Raw genomic sequence first — 25,169 nt, forward strand, 5'->3', positions numbered from 1 at the left:
AGTACCTGGCTATTCAGATCTAGTCACTAAACACGGCTAAAGCCATTTGGAGCAACGTTTCAATTCTGAATGGTGGTCTTACACCAGGGCGATACTGGTAGTATCTTCCACTCTGGAACGTGCCGCAAATATACTATATATTATTTTAATTAATTAATTGTGAAATAACACAAATTAATCAAATAAAATTTATTTGCGCACGCCGGGTTCGAACCCGCGACCTTCGGAATGGCAGTCCAATGCGTTACCACTGGACTATGCCGGCCGTCACACTCCTATCTTCGCTCATTCGCTCTACATGCCCAAACCATCTAAGCGTCCCTTTCTTAATCTTACTCATTACGCTTACATCAGCTTTGCACTCTTTGCGGATCTCCACATTCCTCACACGATCAAACATGGTTTTACCACACATACGCCCTTGAGGTGATTTTTCACAAAAACGGCGCTTTACAAATTATCCAATTATTATTATTATTATTATACGCCTCAGGGATCTCATTTCAACAGCATTTAATCTACTTTCATCCTTTATATGCCACTTGAACGTCCATGTTGCCTAGTGCACGGACTCCGAGAGACTGAGCTACTCGCGAAGTTGCACGAGTGTGTGGGCACGCACTTCGGACTTCGGCTAACTTCGTCGAGGACTTCGTCGAAGCGCCGAAGCGAGTAGTGTAGCGGCCGCTTTAGATTTGTGGACTGAAGATCTTTTGTTTTTATTTTATTTATTTAACTTGTTCTAAGCGGCCGCTACACTACTCGCTTCGGCGCTTCGACGAAGTCCTCGACGAAGTTAGCCGAAGTCCGAAGTGCGTGCCCACACACTCGTGCAACTTCGCGAGTAGCTCAGTCTCTCGGAGTCCGTGCACTAGGCAACATGGACGTTCAAGTGGCAAATAAAGGATGAAAGTAGATTAAATGCTGTTGAAATGAGATCCCTGAGGCGTATAATAATAATAATAATAATAATTGGATAATTTGTAAAGCGCCGTTTTTGTGAAAAATCACCTCAAGGGCGTATGTGTGGTAAAACCATGTTTGATCGTGTGAGGAATGTGGAGATCCGCAAAGAGTGCAAGGCTGATGTAAGCGTAATGAGTAAGATTAAGTAAGGGACGCTTAGATGGTTTGGGCATGTAGAGCGAATGAGCGAAGATAGGAGTGTGACGGCCGGCATAGTCCAGTGGTAACGCATTGGACTGCCATTCCGAAGGTCGCGGGTTCGAACCCGGCGTGCGCAAATAAATTTTATTTGATTAATTTGTGTTATTTCACAATTAATTAATTAAAATAATATATAGTGTATTTGCGGCACGTTCCAGAGTGGAAGATACTACCAGTATCGCCCTGGTGTAAGACCACCATTCAGAATTGAAACGTTGCTCCAAATGGCTTTAGCCGTGTTTAGTGACTAGATCTGAATAGCCAGGTACTTCCCCACCTTCCTCTTTCCCTTCCCCACTTACCTTCAGCCTCACAACATCCCCCAATTGGGGATGCCATAGTCTCACTGGCTCCAGACTGGAGCAGTTGGGACTCTTGTGAGGTATTCACTATAAAAAAAATATTAAAAAAAGGAGGATATATGATGCAAATGTGAATGGTAGCAGAAGTCGGGGACGCCCGAGGAAGACATGGCACGATCAAGTGAATCAGATACTCGAGTCGGGCCATGTCAAGAGTCAGAATAATAGAAGAGTATGTATGAGACGATGTATGAATGTGAATGAGGCAAGGAGTGTGTGCCAAGACCGAGTTGTTTGGCGGTCCGTCCTCTCTGCCTACCCCTGCGGGGAAACGGCGTGATGGTTAGTTAGTTATCTTTATAGTCCCTTTCAATTGGGTCCCAAATAACCGCCTCGGATTGGAGTGTTTCTAGAAACAAAAAAATTAGGTCCTGTGACCACAGTGTAGAAGCCATATTTTATTACGTATAGTCACTATGACTCTGCGCACGCACAACCACCAAACACGACGTCTCGAAGCGAACTGAAGTGAACCGAGTAGTGTGGACAGACACTTCGTGTTCGAACTTCGAGTCCTTTGACTCGGGCGCATTTACCGACAACAATCGGAAGTCGGGCCAAGCGAAGCGAAGATGCCCGAAGCGAAGCGAAGTTCGTGCCCACACTATCGTATTAGGTCAACTTCGATCAACTTCGCGAGTAGTGTAGCTGGGCTTCTAGGTTTTGTCTGTTTTCTGTAAAAAAATAAATACTAACTAACCATCACGCCGTTTCCCCGCAGGGGTAGGCAGAGAGGACGGACCGCCAAACATCTCGGTCTTGGCACACACTTCTTGCCTCATTCACATTCATACATCGTCTCATACATACTCTTCTATTGTTCTGACTCTTGACATGGCCCGACTCAAGTATCTGATTCACTTGCTGGTCGTGCCATGTCTTCCTCGGGCGTCCCCGACTTCTGCTACCATTCACATTTGCATCGTATATTCTCCTTACACTCATTTCTTCGCTCATTCGCTCTACATGCCCAAACCATCTAAGCGTCCCTTTCTTGATCTTACTTTTTGATTTAAAACATTAATTTCCTTTATTCGTATAAATTGGTGGCCTGTTATATATCGTCATTGTCCTAAATCTTTCTATTAGGGTTCAATTCCTGCTTATGTTGAAAATTTTAGCTATGCGTATATCATATAGAAGATAATCTGTTTATTAAAGTAGGAAAAACTTACGAACGGTGAGCACTGGCGTCATAAAATCTGCACAGCAACGTCTGGAAATTATAGGTTTACAGAATTATTGTCAGCTGGAAATGTCATTTCCATCACGAGCCGTGGAGCTTCAAAATATTCATGTCAATGGTCAAAAGATCAAACTCAAAGATCAAATTGTTTTCAATTACTCTTTTATGTAATCAATTATATTATCATTTAATTTATAGTTAAAACTATTTTTTTAATAAACTAGTTATGCTGTGAAATTATTAATACGCTTGACAGCTGTTTCGCCTTCCGGAGACATTATCAAACTATCAACTGTTTTTTAATAAATAAATTAATCATAATCATCAATATCGAAAAAAAAACTTAAAATTAAAAGGGAGTTCCACAAATTAAACTTGAAAACAATAAAAAATATATATAAATACAAGGTGTCCGGGGGTAAAGTGCGCTAACTTTAGAAGGTGATTCTACATGATGGTAGAATAAAAAAAAACTTTTTTCGAAATTACAATGTTGATTTTCCCATACAAAAATATTTTTTTATAGAAGAATATTTATTTTGAAATACAAACAATTCAAATTATTTTTACAAGGTTTACCTTAAAACATAAAAATTTCGAAAAAGTTATTTATATTTTTTTACTTTGAAACTTATAGACGTTGTTAAATAAATACATTAATAAAAAGAAAACATTTTGAGAATTGTATTTCCAAAGGTTTTGCTCTTATATTTCAGTATTAATAATATAATATCCTCCTGCTCGTGAAATTACATAATCCAAATTCTTTTCAGCGTTCATTTGTGAATAAACCCGTCACATTATTATGACAACGGAGTTCCAGATCCGTTCCAGACATTCGGATGAACGTTTCAGCATCCAGAAAACCGTTCAGCATTGCCACAATGGCTGCATATCTGGTGTTATATTATTTTAACATCTCTCTCGCATTCTCCATTCGTGAAGACAAACCCTACTGACGTACTGACATACAGACATACAGACATGACATGTGCATCACTTTGTAATATGCGTTGCGCAATTTAATTCTTTCAGACAGGCGAGCTTCGTTCTGACATTCTGAAAACGTGGGAGCCGTACATATATTATATGATTAAAATAATAATAGTAATAATTGGATAATTTGCATATCGCCGTTTTCGTAAAAAAAACAAGCCGCAATGGTGCTGTGTATTTTATTATTATTTAGAATCTTTAGATAGTAGTTGGGTATGTTATATTCATTCAATAAATACCTGAAGTAGGTAACAATATAATAATAATAATTGGATGACTCGTATAGCGCCGTTTTTGTGCAAAATCACCTCAAGGGCGCTGTACAAACTTATAATACATTTTTACAGTGATCTATGCTATTACTTAACAATTTATGGAGATAATATACAGTACAATACTTACCTGGTAGGTCACTTGAGATTAACACTTAATTAACATTATCTAATTGTTTATTAGCGAAACTTAGAGACAGGATTTAGGTCATAATTGGACTTTCTCTTAGGAATGGTATATTTAATTTAAGGGTACGACAGCTTAAAAAGGTAAGTTTATACAGGGTGTATCGGCACTAACCCGACAAACTTTAACCAGCTATTCCTTAGCACATTTGGAGTAAAAAATGTTATGTACACTTTGCTGTCCGGTAACATTTTTTTTCTTTTAAAAACAAAAAATAAATAAAATTTCCACACTCCGCTACTGCCCACAGTATAGGGGTAAAATAATTGGCAACGCCGCGCTACTGTCATCTCTTTCACACATATTCTGTCTCAAGTCCCGTGTGGTTCCCGCCACCCCGTCTCGTATCAGTGGTCAGTGCTGTTTTGGGAGTTCGCATGTCATCAAGTTTCTAGTTTCGTTTTTGTTTTGTTATCTAAGTTTTTACTGTTGAAATATGCCCCTCAATTATCCACCTGCCGAGCAAGCAGATATTGTTTTTGTTTATGGATTTTGCAATGGAAATTCACGAGCAGCCGTAAGGGAGTATCGCATGAGGTTTCCTGGAAGACGCGTCCCACACCATGCTACCTTTGTCCAGGTTTGTACCCTATCAATTGTTTATTGAAACTATTTACATTCATTGATAATGCCAAAAAGCGCTTTTGAAATTTAAACTGGGAACATTAAAAACATAACAAGGGGCCACCAACTTTAAAAATGTAAATTGTACTTTAGGTGATTTGTGTTCAGTGGTCACTAAACGGCGTTTTAAAAAGTTAATTAATTTTAATCTCTAATAAATGCATCATTCACTGCAATTGAATTCACTCCCTTTCTCACCATGGGATTATTTAAATTACTTGAATTCAATTTCACCCCTGTGAATCCAAGATATCAACCGTACCTAGTTAAGAAAATTATAATTTAAAACACTTTGTTATACATTTTACTATAAAAAAATGAAATAAATGAAGAGAAAACGTAAGTTTTCTGATATGTGCCTAAAATAAGTGTTCTTTAAAAATAAAATGAGTGAAAAAGCCCGCGATTGTTTATTTGACATTATTACTGAGCTGAATAATAAAAGCAGTTGTTATTTGTTGTTTTGTTTCAGATGTATCAACAATTGCGTGACTGTGGCATCGGACGGATTGAAGGCGCCGGCGGAGGACACAACATCGTTCCTGTGGCAGTTGAGGAGAGAATCCTGAACTTAATTACCGAAGACCCCACGCTGTCCGTGCGTCGGGTCGCTCTGATGATAGGACACAGGGAACACATGGCGGTATGGAGAGTTCTGAAGAAGCACGGGCTCAAACCTTTTCACTATAGGCGCTGCCAAGGCCTCATGGAGAATGACCACTTTTCCAGAGTCGTGTACTGCAGAAGAATGCTGCATAATGTCATAAGAGATGCAGACTTCATGAAAAACATATTGTTTACCGACGAAGCACAGTTCACTAAAACAGGAGTGCTAAATGTGCACAACTTGCACCATTGGGCTGAACAAAACCCCAAGCTTGTTCGGGAGTCGTCGAGCCAGGACAGATTTTCCATCAACATGTGGGCAGGAATCCTGGGAAATCAAATACTCGGTCCAATCGAGTTGCCTCCCAGACTAAATGGACCGATGTATTTGGAGTTCTTACAAGTGCAACTGGGCGAGATTCTGGAAGATGTGAACCTCGAATTACTACGGAGAATGTGGTTCCAGCACGATGGAGCCCCACCACACTATTCGATTGCCGTGCGGAACTACTTGGATGTCGAGTTTCCTGGTCGTTGGATAGGCCGTGGAAGTCCGGCCATTGCTTGGCCACCAAGATCACCCGACCTGACCCCCCTGGATTACTACCTGTGGGGGGCTCTCAAGGAAAAAGTGTATGCTAAGCCAATAGCCTCAAGAGAGCAACTGCTCGAACGAGTGATGGAAGCCGCTGCAGAAATTAAAGCAAATCCTGCAAACTTAAATAATCAAAATATAACAAGACTACACGCTTGCATCGAAAATAATGGTAGTCACTTCGAACAAATGCTCCAATAAAAAAATTAACATAAACTACATGTCCGCATTTTCATTTATTATTTATTGGTAAAATTCTCACAATGTCATTCATTTACACATCAATATTACCTACATATCAATATTTAATAAAATCTGTAGAAGAGTATGCCCGTCGGCATTCAACAAGTTTTTCGACAAGTGTGTCGAAAAGCGTCTTCTCTCTTTCCTACACACTAAATATTAATGGTTAAAAATGAGACGACTGATGCTTGTAAGCGCGCCAATACGTAAAAACAACGAAACTCGAATAAGAATTGCCAGGTGGGTTTTTTAATCGCTTTAATCTGACTTTAAACAATAATTAAACACGTAAAAATTATTTAATATAATATTACAGTACAGTACTTTGAACCTTCGCAATAAATTTATTTGATTTTAAGTTTAGTTTGTAGAACTCCATTTCAATTTAGAGATTTTTTTTATTTTAACAGTCTTATTAAAAAATTTATAAAAACAGTGTGTTTATAAACAAGTTCTGCTAGTTGTAATTATTATTACGCGTGACAGCTGTTTCACCTTCTGACGGCATTATCAAACTTTGGTAAAGCCACTTACAGACGACGTAAGTGATAACTTTCTTTTTTTATTATTCTGGCTTTATTGATTTCCGAGTAAATTGTCGTAAATTATTATTTGCTAATCCCAATATTATTTGCTAATGCTAATAATTAAGTGAAATTTTAAACAATGCAATAATAGGATTATTGCATTGTTAATTTCACTTAATGTCGTTGGTATTTCCAACTGATGACTCAGGGGTTTATTTCCCTGAATAATTAAGTATTTTGGGGTCTAATTATTATGCATTTCATTACATCCGATAATTTAAACAATTTTTATGTTGAATTGGGGTAAGTTTTATGGCTAAGGGAAGGAGTGGAAGGTGAGGAAGTACCTGGATATTCAGATCTGGTCACCAAATACGGCTAGTCATTTCAAGCAACGTTTAAATTCTAAACCTGGATATTCAGATCTGGTCACCAAATACGGCTAGTCATTTCAAGCAACGTTTAAATTCTGAACCTGGATATTCAGATCTGGTCACCAAATACGGCTAGTCATTTCAAGTAACGTTTAAATTCTAAACCTGGATATTCAGATCTGGTCACCAAATACGGCTAGTCATTTCAAGCAACGTTTAAATTCTGAACCTGGATATTCAGATCTGGTCACCAAATACGGCTAGTCATTTCAAGCAACGTTTAAATTCTAAACCTGGATATTCAGATCTGGTCACCAAATACGGCTAGTCATTTCAAGCAACGTTTAAATTCTGAACCTGGATATTCAGATCTGGTCACCAAATACGGCTAGTCATTTCAAGCAACGTTTAAATTCTAAACCTGGATATTCAGATCTGGTCACCAAATACGGCTAGTCATTTCAAGCAACGTTTAAATTCTGAACCTGGATATTCAGATCTGGTCACCAAATACGGCTAGTCATTTCAAGCAACGTTTAAATTCTGAATTAATTAATCAATTACGAAAAAGCGTGGGGTTAAGAATATTTTTTTTAAATTATAGTTGTAATTTATTGTCGATTTTTTAAAAAAATTGCGATATTTTAAATAAAATTTAATAATTATTGTTTAAATAAATTAGCAATCTGGCAGCATTCATTTGCAGGTGGTCAATCCAATGCAGTCATGACGTTTGTGTGAGTGCTTTCCTTTGTCTCAGTGTGTTGCGCAGCAGTTTTATATGAACCGTTTTTTGATTCATCGGGATTGTTTTTAAAACTATACATTCTTTGTACCTTCAAATTAGTGGAAATAAACTTAAGTGTGTCAAGCTGCTCGTTATATTCCGGTAATTCTGGAAGGCTTTTAACATAAGCAATAATATTCATAAATCACATTCCGCGAAGTTGTAAATAACTAAATTTATTAAAAAATATACGTTGTAGGATAGCCTAGCAAGTAACATTTTGACAGAGCACTTACGGTGATTTAAAAAACAACGGCGCTGTTCAAATAATCCAATTATTATTATTGATAAGTACCTAAGTGAGGAAAATTGTTTTTAAAAGTGCTCAGAATTATTGGACTTCGATTATAAATTCAGGAAATCTACTAATTAGTTTCTTAGTTTCAAAATTAGACTATTTAATACGTGAAACGCGTAAGAGGTGAAACCAAAGCATTCCAGAGGTGAAACAATTTAGATACAAAAATAAAACTGATGTGTACAATACAAGAAGACAATCAGTGATTCGCATACGAAAAATGTGAATAATCATTATTGTTAAATAAAATATTTCTTTTCTGGTACTGGATTATGTAATACGGGCTTCGTTCGCAGCAACACGCGAGAGTTGCGATGTTGCTTTCAAATTTTGACAAAGGATAAAACAGTGGTGACATGTGGTGAAAATATGTTTAATTAATTTTTTATTAAAAAAAAACGTTACCGGACAGCAAAGTGCACATAACATTTTTTACTCCAAATGTGCTAAGGAATAGCTGGTTAAAGTTTGTCGGGTTAGTGCCGATACACCCTGTATAACTGACTATTTAACTCTGCCGTTCCCCATTGAGGTGGGCTGACTGCCATAAACCTTTCTTGGCACACGCTCCTTACTTCATTCATATTCAGACATACTGATTCACTTGATCGTGCCACTTCCTCAGGGTCCCCTACGTCTCCTTCCATTTACTTTTGCATCATACCTTATTCTCCTTGTACTCCTATCTGCGTATATCCCTCTTTTTCTCATTGTAATTCCTCATCGTCAGACAAAGGAAGTTCTTGAAAAATATTTTGTGAAATTTAATTAGTTATGATACGAAATTTCAAAGATTTTATAAAATGATTTCAAGCGAAAATAAATTCAGATTTTTAAGAAATCTATCACAATTTTTGCTGATTGATCATCTTTCGTTTTATAATGTTATAATCATCAAGGAATATGAACTACATACTTGATATGATTTGAGATTTTCACGGGCAATAGTGTTATCGCAATAAATTTTTGGGTTATTAAGCCGTCTTCTGTCATCTGCCTTGATGATGTTGCCTGACCGAAAGGTTGGCTAAAGAAGGAGGAATAGGAATGGAAATTTTCGAAGATCTCTAATAGGTATATCCTCATGCATAGTTTAAATGGTTTGGTTTACGATAATTTATTGGTTTGTGATAATTTATTGGTTTGTGATAATTTATTGGTTTGTGATAATTTATTGGTTTACGATAATTTATTGGATTTAAATTTATCATGTCAAAATGATATCATGAAAAAAGAGTTCTTTCTAAATTTTGCTTTTGAACATCCACATTTGTTCACTGTAACTTAAAAGTTGTCAAATCATCTAACTAACTAACTAACTAACTAACCATCACGCCGTTTCCCCGCAGGGGTAGGCAGAGAGGACGGACCGCCAAACAACTCGGTCTTGGCACACACTCCTTGCCTCATTCACATTCATACATCGTCTCATACATACTCTTCTATTATTCTGACTCTTGACATGGCCCGACTCGAGTATCTGATTCACTTGATCGTGCCATGTCTTCCTCGGGCGTCCCCGACTTCTGCTACCATTCACATTTGCATCATATATCCTCCTTACACTCCTATCTTCGCTCATTCGCTCTACATGCCCAAACCATCTAAGCGTCCCTTTCTTAATCTTACTCATTACGCTTACATCAGCCTTGCACTCTTTGCGGATCTCCACATTCCTCACACGATCAAACATGGTTTTACCACACATACGCCTCAGGGATCTCATTTCAACAGCATTTAATCTACTTTCATCCTTTCTTTGCCAGTTCCATGCCTCACTTCCATACATCAAGGTAGGTACCAGCACTCCGTTGTGGACTGCTAACTTCGCTAAATCATCTATTTAATGGATATTATTGGTTTACGATAATTTATTGGTTTTGCACACGTATCATATCAATGTGATGGAAATAAGGTTATTTCTTTGTTTCGTTTAACATCCAGATTTGTATTTTCTTTAATTTAAAAAAAATTCAAATCATCTAGGTATATATGTATTTACAGATGAATGTAAATATCTGAATAAGTTTGTGTTGAACGCTGAAATCAATATTAATATTAGTCATAGACAAAATAAATTCACAAGATCGTAGTGGTTATTATTTTCTATTAGTTTATTAGACACACAGTTAAATGAGGTCATTTATTTAAATTTACAAATTAGAAAGAGTCCCTCCTTTCAAACAACTTCGTGACACGAGAAGGCGGCATTCGCCATCTTTCAGAACTAAATGTCGTAATGAATATTTACTACTCTGCACTTTCAAGTAAATGATAAAGCCTAGGCACAATTATTATTATAGTTCTGTTATTCATAAAAGGTGTTTGTTTGCAATGCAATATTGTGCTATACTTCGCTATGGACTTGTCGCTAGTAACATTATGTAACAAAATTGATTATCGTGTGCCGGCACTAAATTATCGCCGTGCGCCATCTGATTCTATTTTAGTAAAAACTTACTTGTTTTATGCAAAATGGTGTTTTTATGTATACTGTCTTACCAGATAATGTGTTTTTGATTTTTTTATAAAAATAGTTTCCCTAGAAAAGTTAGTTATATTCAAAGAAATGATTTTTTGAAAATATCCTTTAGAATACGTTGGCACACAAGAGGTTAAAAGCTCCCACCCACCCGTGAAAATCACGGGATAATCCAACTAATATTTCGTTTAAAAGTGGCAAATTCGAGTGGCAGTGCGCGGGGGCCGGATTCGGTAGTTTTCGGTCGTTCGCCGATAGAGCATTGGCCTAATTGAAGGTAAAACAGTTTTTAAAACAATTTAATTTAAAAATATTATCTTACACGTAGGCCCTTTATTGCTTGTTCTGAATTCTCCAAACAGTTTTTCATGAATAATCTTATTAATTAACTATTTCTTCAAATTTTAAACCATCACAAATGTGAGATTTCCATTAAAAAGGTACCTCACACTAATATAATAATATATTCTCATGCCCGAATTCGCACGGATTCATCGCGTCCTCGATGCGATGCCTTAATTGAGTTAAAGTTGTTTCATTAGCCCGCCAGCTAAAGGGGGCAAGTTGTTACATGCAACCAACCCTTGTAGGATGTGGAGTGTTTTAAATTTTAATTTCCCCTGACAACGATAGCCCCCTATCCGCTGTCACTACCCCGCACGCGTGGACCCGCGGGAACCGTTTGAGGCAAGCCCTAGGTCAAATAATCGACAAACTCGTCCCAAATTAAAACGTGGGACAAAACAACGCTATTAGGAGAGGAGGAGGGCAGATATTTGTATTTGTAGAGTTAGTTCTAGACTTAGCCAAATGGATACATTAAATATATTATGTAGGGTTATTACACAAATTATTTCGGTACTTATAGCTTGTTTTATGACAAATTGAACAGTAAACAATTTTATTTCAAACTTACTCACAGTATCGCCCTGGTCAGAGACTACCATTCAGAATCGTGAATGACTTTAGCTACCTTGGTTTCGTTTAATGTTTTATTCATATATTAGTTTACAGATTTCAAAAGGAAATAAAAGAAGGATAATTGGCTTTAATGTGGATACCTACAACCAATCCCATTTTAAGGCCACATTGTGTGTACAGTAAAATTTTACTTGTTATAGAGTAAAAATCAATTTAGTTAGTAGGTACATGTTATTTAAAAAGAATGATGATATTACCTACATAAACAAGAGATAATGATTGATAATAAAATTGATGGGTACCTACTTCCAAATATTATTCATCTTCTTTTCCACTTACTTCAATCTCAAAACACAACTCAAGAGTGTATATAAAGGGGGGGGGGGGGGTTTCTTCGGTCTCGGTATTGAATAGGAAAAAAGAGAATAGTACCTACTCGTAGAGCCGATTTCTGGAAAATCAACAACCCTATTTTTTGCACTTTGTACTTTATAAATGTGATACGAATAATAAGTTGTGATACCCCATCATGTGAAAGCTATAGCTACGCCATTGGTTCTACTGGCTCCGGGCGGGCAGTTAAAATTCATCTGAGGTATCACATAAAAACCCCTTAACCTACAAACCCAAATATTTTAGCGCACTTATTATACCTTGACATAGGTATACAAAATCCTTTAGATTAGAAGACCCGTATCAATGGCTTTTGAGGGATATACCACAAATAATAATCAAAGGCAACCCATTCATAGAGCACATAACCATAGAGCCAGCTCCTCATAGAAATCTGCGAAGAGTAGATGGAAATTTTCCCTAATTACTAAACCAGAGAGAAATGCACTGATCGTAGGTACCTTCCTCGGAAATATTATCTTCACCGCAGGTTATATTACGGTCTTTCACCGAAGATTATAGCTTTCTCTTTGAAGCTATAATAGTTAGAGATAGATGGTGCCTTGTACTTTATATTATGAGGCCACAAACGTTTTGAAATTAAGTTTATTACAGAAGTAGTGTAAATTGCCCTTGAGGTGAGCCTTTAATAATTTGTGCTATAAAAATAACTATTTTTATTATATTAGAAGACTTTATAATAAATGTAAGTTAGTAAATAAGTAGGGGTATGAATTCTTACATATAGTCCTACCTCTTGGAACTCTATTACTTTTAAATCCGTCATTTTTGAGAAAGAGGGAAAGGTTAATGGAGTTATGAGCGAAAATGCTGTATTATTGCTATTGTGGTTGCATGGACTAGATAACGCGGGTCGCGGCTCTCCTGCGCCGCACTACTTGCCACCTTTGAAAACACAGTTTTCCGATGTGATAATTAAATCAGCGATTATGAACGGAAAACCATCTTATTTCACAGCACTGCTTTGTTGTTTAGTATAGCTATCATGGTAAAATTGAGTTAATACTTATAAATTATTTAAAAAAATTATATATTTGTGATTTTTCCAGAATTTTAATCTTATTCCCGAATTACGCGACCCTTTGTCTCCATTCGTGTGGGCGGGCGATTTCCGTGGTTTAGTGACCGCTATTTTTCACCTAAACGGGCGGCTGCAGGTGCGAACCTGGTGACAAATTATAATAATACGAAACCGCCGCTTTTACGGAAAATAAAATAAGGTCAATTTCCCGAGCGCGGCAAATCTGCCAAAATGGTGGCGCGCGTTCTTATCTTGTATTCAAATTTTTATACTTACCTACTTTGTACAACCAACAAACAACATACTGTGATTCTATTCCATAGATTTAAATAAAATATAGACAGACCTGTCTTTGTTCAAGAATAATGAAAAAATCTCAATGTTGTGATGTTTTCACGTGAACATTGAAGAAGTCTATTTACAACTTGACGCTGATAATTTTGCAGTTGGTGTAAAAAATAAATCCAGTTGAGAATAATGAGTGTTGAGAATAATAATTATGAAAACATGAAAATGCTTAAATTTATTCATTGCACGGCATCAGTATATATATAAAAAAATACAGTAGCCAGTCAAAAACTGCCATTGAAAGGAATCTGACAACAACACTTAAACCGGCGGCAATTCATCCTAATGCTGGAAATATGATAACCTTTTTATAGGTTTTCTAAGGCCATAATTCTAAAAATTGTTAAGTGAAAATGTTTTCTGTAGGTTTTCCTATTTTCAATAACGTTTTACCTTAAAATCAATAACCGAGCTTTGGAGCAACCCAAATGAAAATATATTGTTTACCGAATAACAAAAAACATGACGCCTTTTGCCGTTTGCAAAGTGAATTCCATAGATTTAAACAAAATATAGATAGGTCTGTCTGTATTTTTTCCCAATACCATGATGTTTCAAATGAATATGCTAACGTATTTACATTTTGTGAAGCTTTATTGTATTATTAAACATTCTGGTATCTGGGCTTAGCATTGATGAGTGTAGTTATCTGTTACGAGTTAATAATAATCCCCGGATAATGAAACTGATCGCAACGCACAAATTAATCCCTTTGAAATGCGTCAATAATTAAAACGGTCCCGCTCCCCAAGGATTACATGATTGGAAAATCGTGTTCGAATACATTATTTTCATAGCGAAAAAAATCAAAACAATTTTATACTTGTTCGTCAAAGTGTATAAGTCACGTTTTTTATTGGTGGCAATTTTAAGTTTTCCATCAAAGGTTCGAGAATTTCGAATTAAAAAATGAATCCTGGTATATCATCAAAAATATCGTTTGTTAATTATAATTACTCTAAAAAACAACACTAAAACAATAAAAAATGGATTTAAAAAAAAGCTGAAATGCGGGCGAAAACGGGTAGTAAAACTAGTTAGATACAAATTTAAATTGTACCAAATACCTCGTTATTTTAAAGGTAACCTTTAAGATGATGTACATAATGTAAAATCAATTCAACGTCGGAGCGCTGTTAGGGAAAAAAAACTACTTTCCCTATTGACGGAATATATTTATTGTTTAAATACCAATCCTAAGTCTACTCACATTACTTTAATGACATTCATATCACTTAAATAATGTCTCATCAAACCATTGTTTGTCTATATAAGACCTCCTGTAACATGTTTAGTTTACACGGTTGATTATTTAATTTATACAATTAATCCTCGACTAATTTACTATTCCATATTACATAATTTTCAAATTTCAATCGCCTTCAACCTTCAATCGATCTCTAGCGTACTGTTTTTCCCTCCAATAATGCATCCATCAAACAGGCTTTCTATGCCATAGAACTCCCCATAGAAACCTATAGTCGAATCTACTTTCCTTAGGACCATGGGGGTATAACTCCGATCGAAAATTAGAAAACGAAATATTGTGACATCATATGTTTGCCTAATCACCAATGAAAAACTCTGAAAATCTATGGAATAAGCTTTCAAAGTTTTTCATTGGTGTATAGTATAGTAAGTAGGCTCCGAATGAGAATTTTACTGTCTATATATTGGCATATCTATGGATTTTTAGTACTTTTTTTTTCATACAAAAATTTGCCCGAAGTTATCAATCTATAGAAGTTGATTTATGCTTAGGAAAACCATAGAAGCCACACAGTACAGTCATACCTACGGTTATGTCAAATAAAAAAGTCAGTATATGGTCAGAATCTAATCCCATTGAAATTATAATAAGTTAGTTTGAACGCTCGACAATTCTCTACCGTTTTAAAACGGTTCTTCTTATGATATACTCGTAGATCAGTTGAAATCCTAGATATGATTATGTTGGTATCAGAAGATGTATAAATGGAGTATTTTTGTTTATATTTATTTATTTATTTATTTAGACGCCGTAAAAGGCTTTTACAATATACATGATTTATGTTTACAGTGGTTCACAGGAGCGAAACAGTATTATGTTAAACAGAATAATTACTGAGAAATTATGTTGAACATTAAACAAAAATAACATCTGGTATACATAGGTACATTAGCATTTATATTTTCAATCCGTACAGTAGTTTAGTATTGAGGTTATTGTTACCTTCAATATTGAATTTGGTTGAATTTGCTGAGAACTAAGAGTTAGCTCTATTGAATCAGGGCTGTCAGTAAGACCTCTCATAACAATTTTGGGAAAAATTATAGTTTTTATTAAGTATATAAAATTATTTGATAACACTCCTCGGTCTGATATCTGATGTAAGTGTATAGTTTAGGTTCTGTGATAACTTATGAATAGAATGGTATTATGCCTAATAACATTGATAATTACGACAGAGGTATGTTATTATAGCCTTCTTATAACTATATTCCGTGCAGTTGAACACATCTACTACTTCTGAGAAAGCATTGCCAACTGCATGCAATCTAGGTATAAGCGAGTTGTATGGTATAAGTGAGTATTACCTTCTCTTATTTGGGGAATATTGTGTGGAGGGCTTTTCAAGGAAAGGAAGGAGTGTTCCTGGATTTTGAAGAAAACTTTTAGAATGAACGAAACGCAAAAGACTGCAAATCATTCCACGACCGAGCTAGAATAAATTGAGCAGAAGAATCGGTTTTTATGGGAAAATGACCACCAAGCGTAAATATTTACTACGAGAATTTTCTAGTTCGTCAAAACATGTTTCATTGAAATACTGGTAGAAAAAACAGAACATGTTCGCCAGATCTTAACACCACAATCCGTCTGTTACCGTATACTTATTCGGAAGACAAGTTTTTACGCAATCGTGATTTTTTTAAGTAACCAAGAGCTCCGGACCAGTGGTGGCTGCCAAACTCAACAGTGTGTGTTGTATTCAGAGAGAGGCAGAGGGAATCGATTGGTTTTTTAATCGTTGCCTTTGTGTGTACAATGGGTTATATTACTGGCGTGAAGTCCACGTACCAATATCACTGTCAGAATTATACACGAACGGAATTACACGTAGGAAGAATTACACCTACTGAATTTACGCAGTCCAAATAACCTAACTTAAGTTTTGTGTTTTCCAATATGAAATTTATTTTGCACTAAATTTGAAAGAAAATAAATATTATTACATTATTGAAAATCCATTGATGCATTATATTTAGATGAGACATGAAGCGAAAAAAATAGTTTCAGGTATTTGACCTCCAACGCTATTGCGTTTAGTTAGTACTAAAACTACCGATTCGGGAAAAAGTTTCGACGAGATATTAGTATGCAGTAGCGCCTCAGATTTTTTGACGTTTAGAATTGCATTATATATTAATAAGTGTAATTTAAGTCGACTATAATTTCGTCCTGGTGCCGTATAGTGTAGTTACATAATACGTATACAAGTAATCTGACGTTCTAAGAGAATTTTCTGAATCCAAACAAGTCAAAAATTTCAAAAATCCAACAATAACAATAATTTTTCTTTTTTTTCCAGATGTCAATACGGCGAAGACTCGGAGCCCCCGAAGACGTGCTGCGGAGCGGTTGGCGCGCGCGCGCTCGGGCTCAAATGGTTCATCGTGCTCGTCGCGCTCGCGGGCATCTGCTGCGTACTCGTGGGCACGGTGCTGGGAGCGGTGCGCGCGCAGGGTCGCGCACATCTTACGGTCTTGCTCTTGATGATAGGTGAGTCATCATGAATATCATTTAATAACAATAAAAAATTACATATAGTTAAGATAAAAACTTTTTTTAAACATTGAACGGTGAGCTCTAGCGTCCTGTCCTAGCACAGTTATTTTCAGCTAAAAAAAACTTTATTTGCCTGTAATGCTGCTGATCTATTCTATACGGATATATGTCAATTTATAGAACGAAAGTTGAAGTCCATTCAACTTGGGGTTTCAATTCCATAGAAAAACCTGTCATAGAATAGATAATGTGTGATCCCGGGTTAAGGTTGCCAGCTCTAGCTAATGAAATCGCTTGAATCGTGGACCTAAAAAGCCCTGGACGGAACAGTTCTAGAACAATCTAAAGCCGCGGGGTGATGGCAAAGATGTATGAAAAATGATAAAACCTACTTAATTTTTTGAATGACTTATCCCATTCCTTGTCTCATCAAATACACCATAAAAATCATAAGCCATTATAACTGCGTTAACATCAATAATTTGCAAATAAATCAGTTCAAAGGATAGTCATACAAGATGGCTGCCAGGCAATTTCCCCTCACCCTAGATTTGGCTTCAATGCCATTCATCCAAAATCACACTATTGCTCTGTACAGGGCTTTTTACGTCCATGGCTTGAATACCCACCTGATTAATTTTATTATCTATGTATTTTGAAAATGGAAAAGAATTGTTGCGCGTTCACACTTGCCCTATTATATGGTCGATTCAGCTGAGTCGATACAGAGTAGAACGAAAGTTGAAGTTGATTAAACATTGGGTTTCAATATCTATCAATAGCGTTCGATGACATAGAAAGCCAGTTTTCACTGATCATTTCATAGATTCTATGATATACCTTTTATATTTATTATTATTAGAAATACCCTGAACTAGGCCAATGCCTGTATTATTGTGGTAACATGATGCAAATAAGAATAATATAACAGATCAAAGAATGGGGTGGGAACGCGCCATTACACACTACAAAAGTGTCAAATTAAATCGGAACGTCAAACCGAAAGTTCAACGTCAAACATTTTCGTTTCCGTCAATTTAAAAAATAATATGTATTGGCTGTAGCTGTTTTTGACATCTTTCTTTCACGAAGATTGGAATGAAATTTATTTCTCTATTGAGAAATTCATGGCTGATTTAAAAACGTTAAAATAATAAGCAATTAAACAACTCCTATAAATTTAGTTTAGTTTCTTTCTAATATTGGCTTGGTATTATTTTTCGTACAAATTATAATAAAACTACGACATACCTAATTGAATTTATAAAAAGCCAATTAAATTATTTTTTTGTTCAAATATCATAAAATAGGTAGGTACCTACTTGATCATTTGTTTGAATTATTAATTCTTCACAGAAGCAGTTCCAATTTTGAAAATAACACTTACTTCAAAGCATATTTGAGTTCATTTAACATGAATAATTTCACGCAGCAATTATGCACAACACAGACAACCCACATTAGTATGTTTGATTCTATCAAACCATCAGCCAGTCAAAATATATGTTTAATCGATATTTGATTGGCAAAAGATGAAACTACCTACCAAATAGGCTCAACTATAGCCTCCGTGTGTGGGGACTTTACTTTCATAAGTGTATTAAAGTTAAATGAATTCGTGAGTTGTGATTTTGATATCTTTATGATTTTCAAATACTGCGTAACTCTGGTTCGGGAACTCATATTTGCTTTGAATTTAAGTATAATTTTCAAAATTGGAACGGATAGTGTGAAAACTTTAAATAAGCCAGAAAGTACCTAACCTATTATTAACTTAATTAATTAAATTACACCATTTTTAAAATTGGAACTAATTTGTCAAAAATTGAGACCATCCCGTGATTTTTTAAAGGTCTGCGCGAGAGACTAAAAAATAGATTTTTTGTGACAGATTTCTGAAATCAGAACGTAAAAACAATTTTTAATTTAATCTTATTTATTTCAATGTTCAAAAATTCCCCTCACCAAAGGCAAAACAGAAAAAATAATAAATAACGCCAAATGACTTTTCTTTTGCGGCAAAGGGATCAACCGGCCACGAAAACTTTGAAATGAAATTTTTCAGATATCATAAAGAAAAAAAATTATGTTTTCGCGTTGAAACCGCGTTCTGACATTTATTTCAGCGTAAGTTTTCTTTTCAAATGGCTGTCGACTTTATGTTTGCAACCAGGTAGGTACTACAGAAGTAGTTTAATTTAGTAGGTTAAGTAGGTACCTACCCGAAGAACATTATATACATTATAATGGCCACGCAATAACTGCCCCTTGGCCGTAAATAAGAATATAGCTTATTGCCAGACCTTCCAGGGGGTTTTATTGCGGTTTAAATTTATCACTGCAAGTCGTGTCCCCTAATATTATGAGGCCGACATTTCAAATCCATTATAACCCGGCTTTAAGCTACGTCTCACCAAAATCACTATTTTACATCACAGGTCCCCGGCGTTACTCGGGCTTTAAGCAGAGGTTTAATAAGTATCAAAATTCTGCTTTACGACGTTGGAAAAGCGAATGGGGCCTTCCTTGCCAAACCTTCCTTTAGTTTTGAAGGTCAAGTCTGTCAATCTCATCAATCTCGGAATAAAACTGTAGATTTGTATAAAAATCGAAATCACGCCGCCCACCGCCTGCCTGCCACAGACACTCTTCTTTATATAAATAGAAGAGATCATATAGATTTATAGGTGATTTTGTAAATAATTAATTGTTTAATATCAAATTGACAAACTTCAATCAGTGTTTAATGCAGCAGCACGGCTCATAACCGGGGTTTCTAAATATTCGCACATTTCAGAACACCTTCGTAACCTTCACTGGCTCAAGTGCCCCGAAAGAATCCATTGCAAATTGTGCTGGAGGGTGTTTATATCTATCAATGAAATGGCCACATCCTACATAATAATAATAATATTTGGATGATTTGTATAGTTTGAGGTGTTTTTGTGCAAAATCACCTCAAGGGCGCTGCTCTGAACTATGCGTCCCGAAAAACACTGGTCTGAGGCAGTCAACTCTTAGATCAGCAACATCATCAGCTGTAGGCAGACTGATGGAACCTAAGCGAAAGCCAAATCTGGTTATCTGGGCCGAACGCTTGGAATAAACTCCCTCCCGAACTAAAGATACATAACAAGTCCAACAGAATTCAGGTCTAAACTAAAAAGTTACCTTTTTAAGGTGTCATACCGTTAAATTAAATATAACATTCCTGACAAAAGTCCAATTATATCCAATTTTCCAATTATGTCCTAAATCCTGTTTCTAAATTTCGCTAGTAAACAATTAGTTAATTTTAATTATGTGTTAATCTTAAGTGACCTACCAGGTAAGTACTGAACTGTATATTATCTTCATAGAAATAACATAGATCATTGTAGAAGTATATTATAGAGTGCCCTTGAGGTGATTTTGCACAAAAACGGCACTATGCCACTCATCCTAATATTATTTATTATTATTAAAGATCTATTTAACCCAAGTGGAATATTTTGCCTCAAAAGCAGATACTCTCAGTATCACCCTGTGGTGGTGACCACGATTAAAAGTAGGCACAATTTTTTTTGCGGAATTTACCAACTGGGATAGTAATTTATTTTTTTGTATTTAACCCAAAAAAGCAATTACATAGATACAGTAAATATTGATCTCTTCCCGTAGCAAGTTTATTTAATCGTGTATTTCGACATTTCTTCTGGAAATGAACACACGGGCACGATAAAATTGTAAAACTCATTAAGTATTGAGTACCTACCTACAATTTTATTGGTTGGAGAAAATTTTACGACACTGGGCTGTAGCGTGGCTATTGGAAAGAGCCATTTTATTGTAGACCTGTTCCTTCTAAAACTGTATGGATCACATAGAAAAGTTGTACAATTAAATATATATTTATGTAAGTACCTACCCACGCAGTAATATTTAAAAGATTAGCCGTCTGCCTGGCAACACTGTGATGTTGCGATTACGGAGATGGGATTAGAGATAGGTTTAGATTATAAATACAATATTATTTATTTAATTAATTGAATTATGGTTTGTTGAGAAAATTAGAATTCATAATTGTGTAATGTCTTATTGAATATGTATTTGATATCAATGTTGCGCCAAATCGGCAACTACTCTCCCTGAACTAAACTAAGATTTATCTTATTTGATTTTACTACAGCACAAGAGTACCAACTGCTCCCAACTGGAATGGAGCTCAGTGGAAATATGGTATCCTCAGTTGGAGTAGGTATATTGTGAGTCTTAATAAAATGGGACGGAAAGGAGATGGGGAAGTAAAGTAAAGTTTGAAAGTACCTGGTTACTCAGATCTGCTCAAGCAAAGTTTCGATTCTAAATAGTGATCTTTCACCTTCACCAGGGCAACACTAAAAGTATCTGTCACATTAATTTGGGATTTTTCTGCGCAGGGTCTCCGGTTTTTGTCGATTTCGTACCGCTACTGAGCCAGTAACGTTACCCAGTTACCTCGTTCCACGGGTCGGTAAAGTATGGACGCTTGGTGACTTACTTGATTCACAATCGTGTGTTATTACTGTTTACATGTTTACGCGCCACTCGGCCGTCTCTTCAATCTCTTATAAAATCACAATTTATATTAATATTTTAAATTACATGTTACAATAGTGTCATGTGAGTCAATTTGACGATGATAAGATAGTGACATTCAGCGTAATTGCGAAAACAGAAATCTGCAACACCGACAGTTTTCTAAGCTACAAGCTACATATCTTATCTGCCGTGTGCAGAGATCATGCAACATACATCGAGTAACATTTCTCGCGTCTTTACAGCACTCGATTTTTGTCGATTCCTTACTGACCCGTAGGACGACTGCGTTAGTTAGTTATTTTATTAATCTCCCAATCCCGTATAGTTTTAAGCCGTAAGCCTTTTACAGGCAATAATTTCCAACGACCTAAGCCAATAGCATTAATTATTACAAATGTATTTACATATCGGCTAATAGTTTTATCTAAATGGGTAAATCGGATAAACTACGGCATAATAATATGCAGATGGTGCCGGTAACTTAATGGGTGGATAGTGCAATAATAATTACCCACCGTTTAAAGCCTGAACTAATAATACATGTGTAAAGTTGGTAGTTTTAACTTTGCTCTTTGCGGAGGCATCAGCCAATTTACGTGCTCTGTGAATATATATTTGCCAATTCACTAGTTTGATGGGTTATTCGCCTGGGTTCTTGTTTTGTGAACAGTTTCTATTACCATTCCTGAAATAGATTGGCAGATTTAGAAAACTTTTATCAAAAGCCTTTACGTTGGAAAACTTTTTGATAACATTGGCATATACTCATAGAGTTCAGGGGCCAATTAGGCCCCCAAAATGGAGGGTTATTATTGGTTGTTGATTTTAGAAACTTTTTTTATGGCATAGGAAAAATATTACATAATAAATTGCGGTAACGACTGTAGAAGGAAGATCCTTCCGAAGGATTTGTTTTTGTTTTCGTTTTTTGTTTGTTTTTTAATATATTTTTTAAAATTATTTCATACACATTCGTCATACTGGGCGAGGCTATTTATGGTTCCTACTGTATTTATTAAATGGTGAATTCAATCACCTCAAGGGCGCATAACCTTGGTTATTGTATAATGTTATTTAACCGTTTCTAAAAAAGTCGGGTTTTAAGTTAAATATCTACATTTAAAGTTTTCAGAACCTGTGTCTGACCTCAAATTAAATGTCACATCATTCCTAGAATGTGAAATGTGAACCCAGCGTGATGAATGCTCTGTTCCCAAACTTCGCAACAATCATACAAGAAAGTTTAACTAGACTTAATAATATCTTATCCAAGCTTACACTTTCTAATAATTTTTTTTATAATCTGAAGTGACCTGTCAGGGAAGTAAGTTTTCTTTATATAATGTACACAATTAGATAGAGCCTGGGAAGTCAAGATTATATAGGGCCCATGGGGTTATTTTTCACAAAAAACATTTGAAAAAAATAGCGAAATTAAATATTAAAAATTAATTATATTGAAAATTAAATATTCAAGGTGTCATTTCGCCATAATTTCATTCACATTACATTTTACATAACGTTTCATATATAAAAGACACTATAAAGAACATTTATAACTCTTCTTAAAGAACCTGATTATTAAAAACTCAATTCGGCAAACATGTTAGTTAACCACTTCTCTCAACCGGCGATATTTATTTTCTTTCTTAGAGTAACAGTATATTGTTACTCTAAGTTATCTTCTCTCGGAAAGTTCTCCAATAACAAGATAGACACCTATATTTTTTCACATGTTTTGACTTTTATGAACGTAAACTTTTTGAGAAGGAATAAGGAACCCATTAAGTCGTATGCATCAACTAAAAACATGAAACTAAGTAAACAAGCGCCCAAATGACAGATATGTGCAAACACAAATACATTAATCTGTCAGGAATGGCTTGAAATATTGTTTTAACCTAAAACAATCCGCAGCCAGAACCAGATGGTTGCAATTCAGACCCTAACTGAATCACCCCTCCCCTTCTGTTCCTCGCTATCTGCTGGGCTAGCTGCTGGCTGCTGGCTGCCATTCCTGGCAGTTCACTGATTTGGAGCTTAGTCTGATTCTGAATCACATCTGAAATCCTGACAAATGACGTGGGGAAAGATGCGTTCGACGGCGATTATATCGGAAAGGGGGACGGGTATACACTAGAGTGGGCCATCAAAACTTTTGTTACGTCAATAATAATAGAATAATTTGTTTTTGTAACAAATCATCTGCAGGGCATAATACAAATATGACTTCCTTGGCTTTATGGAATTTTATAGGTACAAACAGATACAGAAAACACACTTTGACTACTCTATAGTTAGTAATACAATAAGATAGATCATCCGGCACAAAGCACTCTTTTCAGGGTGAAATGCCTAAAACCAAAAAAAAAAAAAAAGATAGATCATTGTAGCAATATATTATATTTTTGTGATTTTGCACAAAAACTGCACTATATAAATCATTTAAATATTATTATTTGTATTATCTGGCATGTTACTTTAGATAAACACAGTTTTATTCGAATGTTTAAACTTGGAGAATATACGATTATGCAGACAGAGGGCGTTATATTAAAAACACTGCACATTGTACGATTGTTCCTATTTTATCCTCCTTTGGTATTACTGTGTCAAAAGAAGAGCTTATATTTATTTTAAATATTAATATTTTTAATATTCAATTTTGGGAATAGAGATTTTTTTATTTATGAAATTACCTTAAAAAGCTTAACAGTTCTACTTAGTTTTTTTTATTTTTATTTTAACTCCACACAGGAGGCCCTGAAGAAAATAATTTCCCTCAGGGCCTATGTCATCTTTGGGGATGCTGTGTGGTAGTTTAAGTACAAGGATCTCAAAAGTTGATGCTTTTATTACTCATGACGTTATAAATACATTTTTTTAAACTCAGTACCCATTACTGACGACACTATATCAAAGAGACCAAATATCAAAATAATGTTTTCTTTTTTTAGCTGCACCAAGTTCAGTAATTATTATTTACGGGTAAAAAACAACCTCCACGATTAACATATACCGAAAACCACATACTTTTACTCTACTTTTTGAGTAGGTGTCTAAACTAGAATGCATTTTTAGTAGCAAAATAAAATGTTATTTTTTCGTAAAATTTTCGCAAACACTAGGTACTGTGTCATATTCAAATTTCGATAAAGGTAGTATACGTGCTATTGTATCAGAAAAATAAAAACTAGGTTTTAATCCAAATAGTAATTTTCAACCTTTGTCAACCCTGAAAGAACGATATATTTAAAAAAAATTATACAATAATAGCACACCCTATTGTACATGCACAATAATTATTATATAGGTACCTCTCGAAATCGTATTCGAAGCATGGATGGTCCATAAATTTGGAGGATTGCAACACTGAGTAAAAAACGCGGCTCCGTATTTGAATTTGAAATTATAATACACAACACACCTG

At 35.5% G+C, this 25,169-nt stretch overlaps 1 protein-coding gene across 2 annotated transcripts in view; it reads left to right on the forward strand.

The window, feature by feature from the left end:
* Positions 1–25,169, forward strand: part of LOC149419188 (uncharacterized) — a 329,274-nt gene that overhangs the window by 296,174 nt on the left and 7,931 nt on the right. For both annotated transcript variants that reach the window (XR_016302866.1, XM_089637729.1), the window contains exon 2: positions 16,983–17,173. Coding sequence is in view for 1 of the 2 variants with exons in the window: in XM_089637729.1 (XP_089493855.1) it covers positions 16,983–17,173 (191 nt within the window). In the remaining variant the exon portion in view is untranslated. The remainder of the gene's footprint in view (positions 1–16,982; positions 17,174–25,169) is intronic.

This window comes from Hesperophylax consimilis, chromosome 12 (genome assembly GCF_061612785.1).
Source record: "Hesperophylax consimilis isolate HC1 chromosome 12, BYU_Hcon_1.0, whole genome shotgun sequence".
NCBI lineage: Eukaryota > Metazoa > Arthropoda > Insecta > Trichoptera > Limnephilidae > Hesperophylax > Hesperophylax consimilis.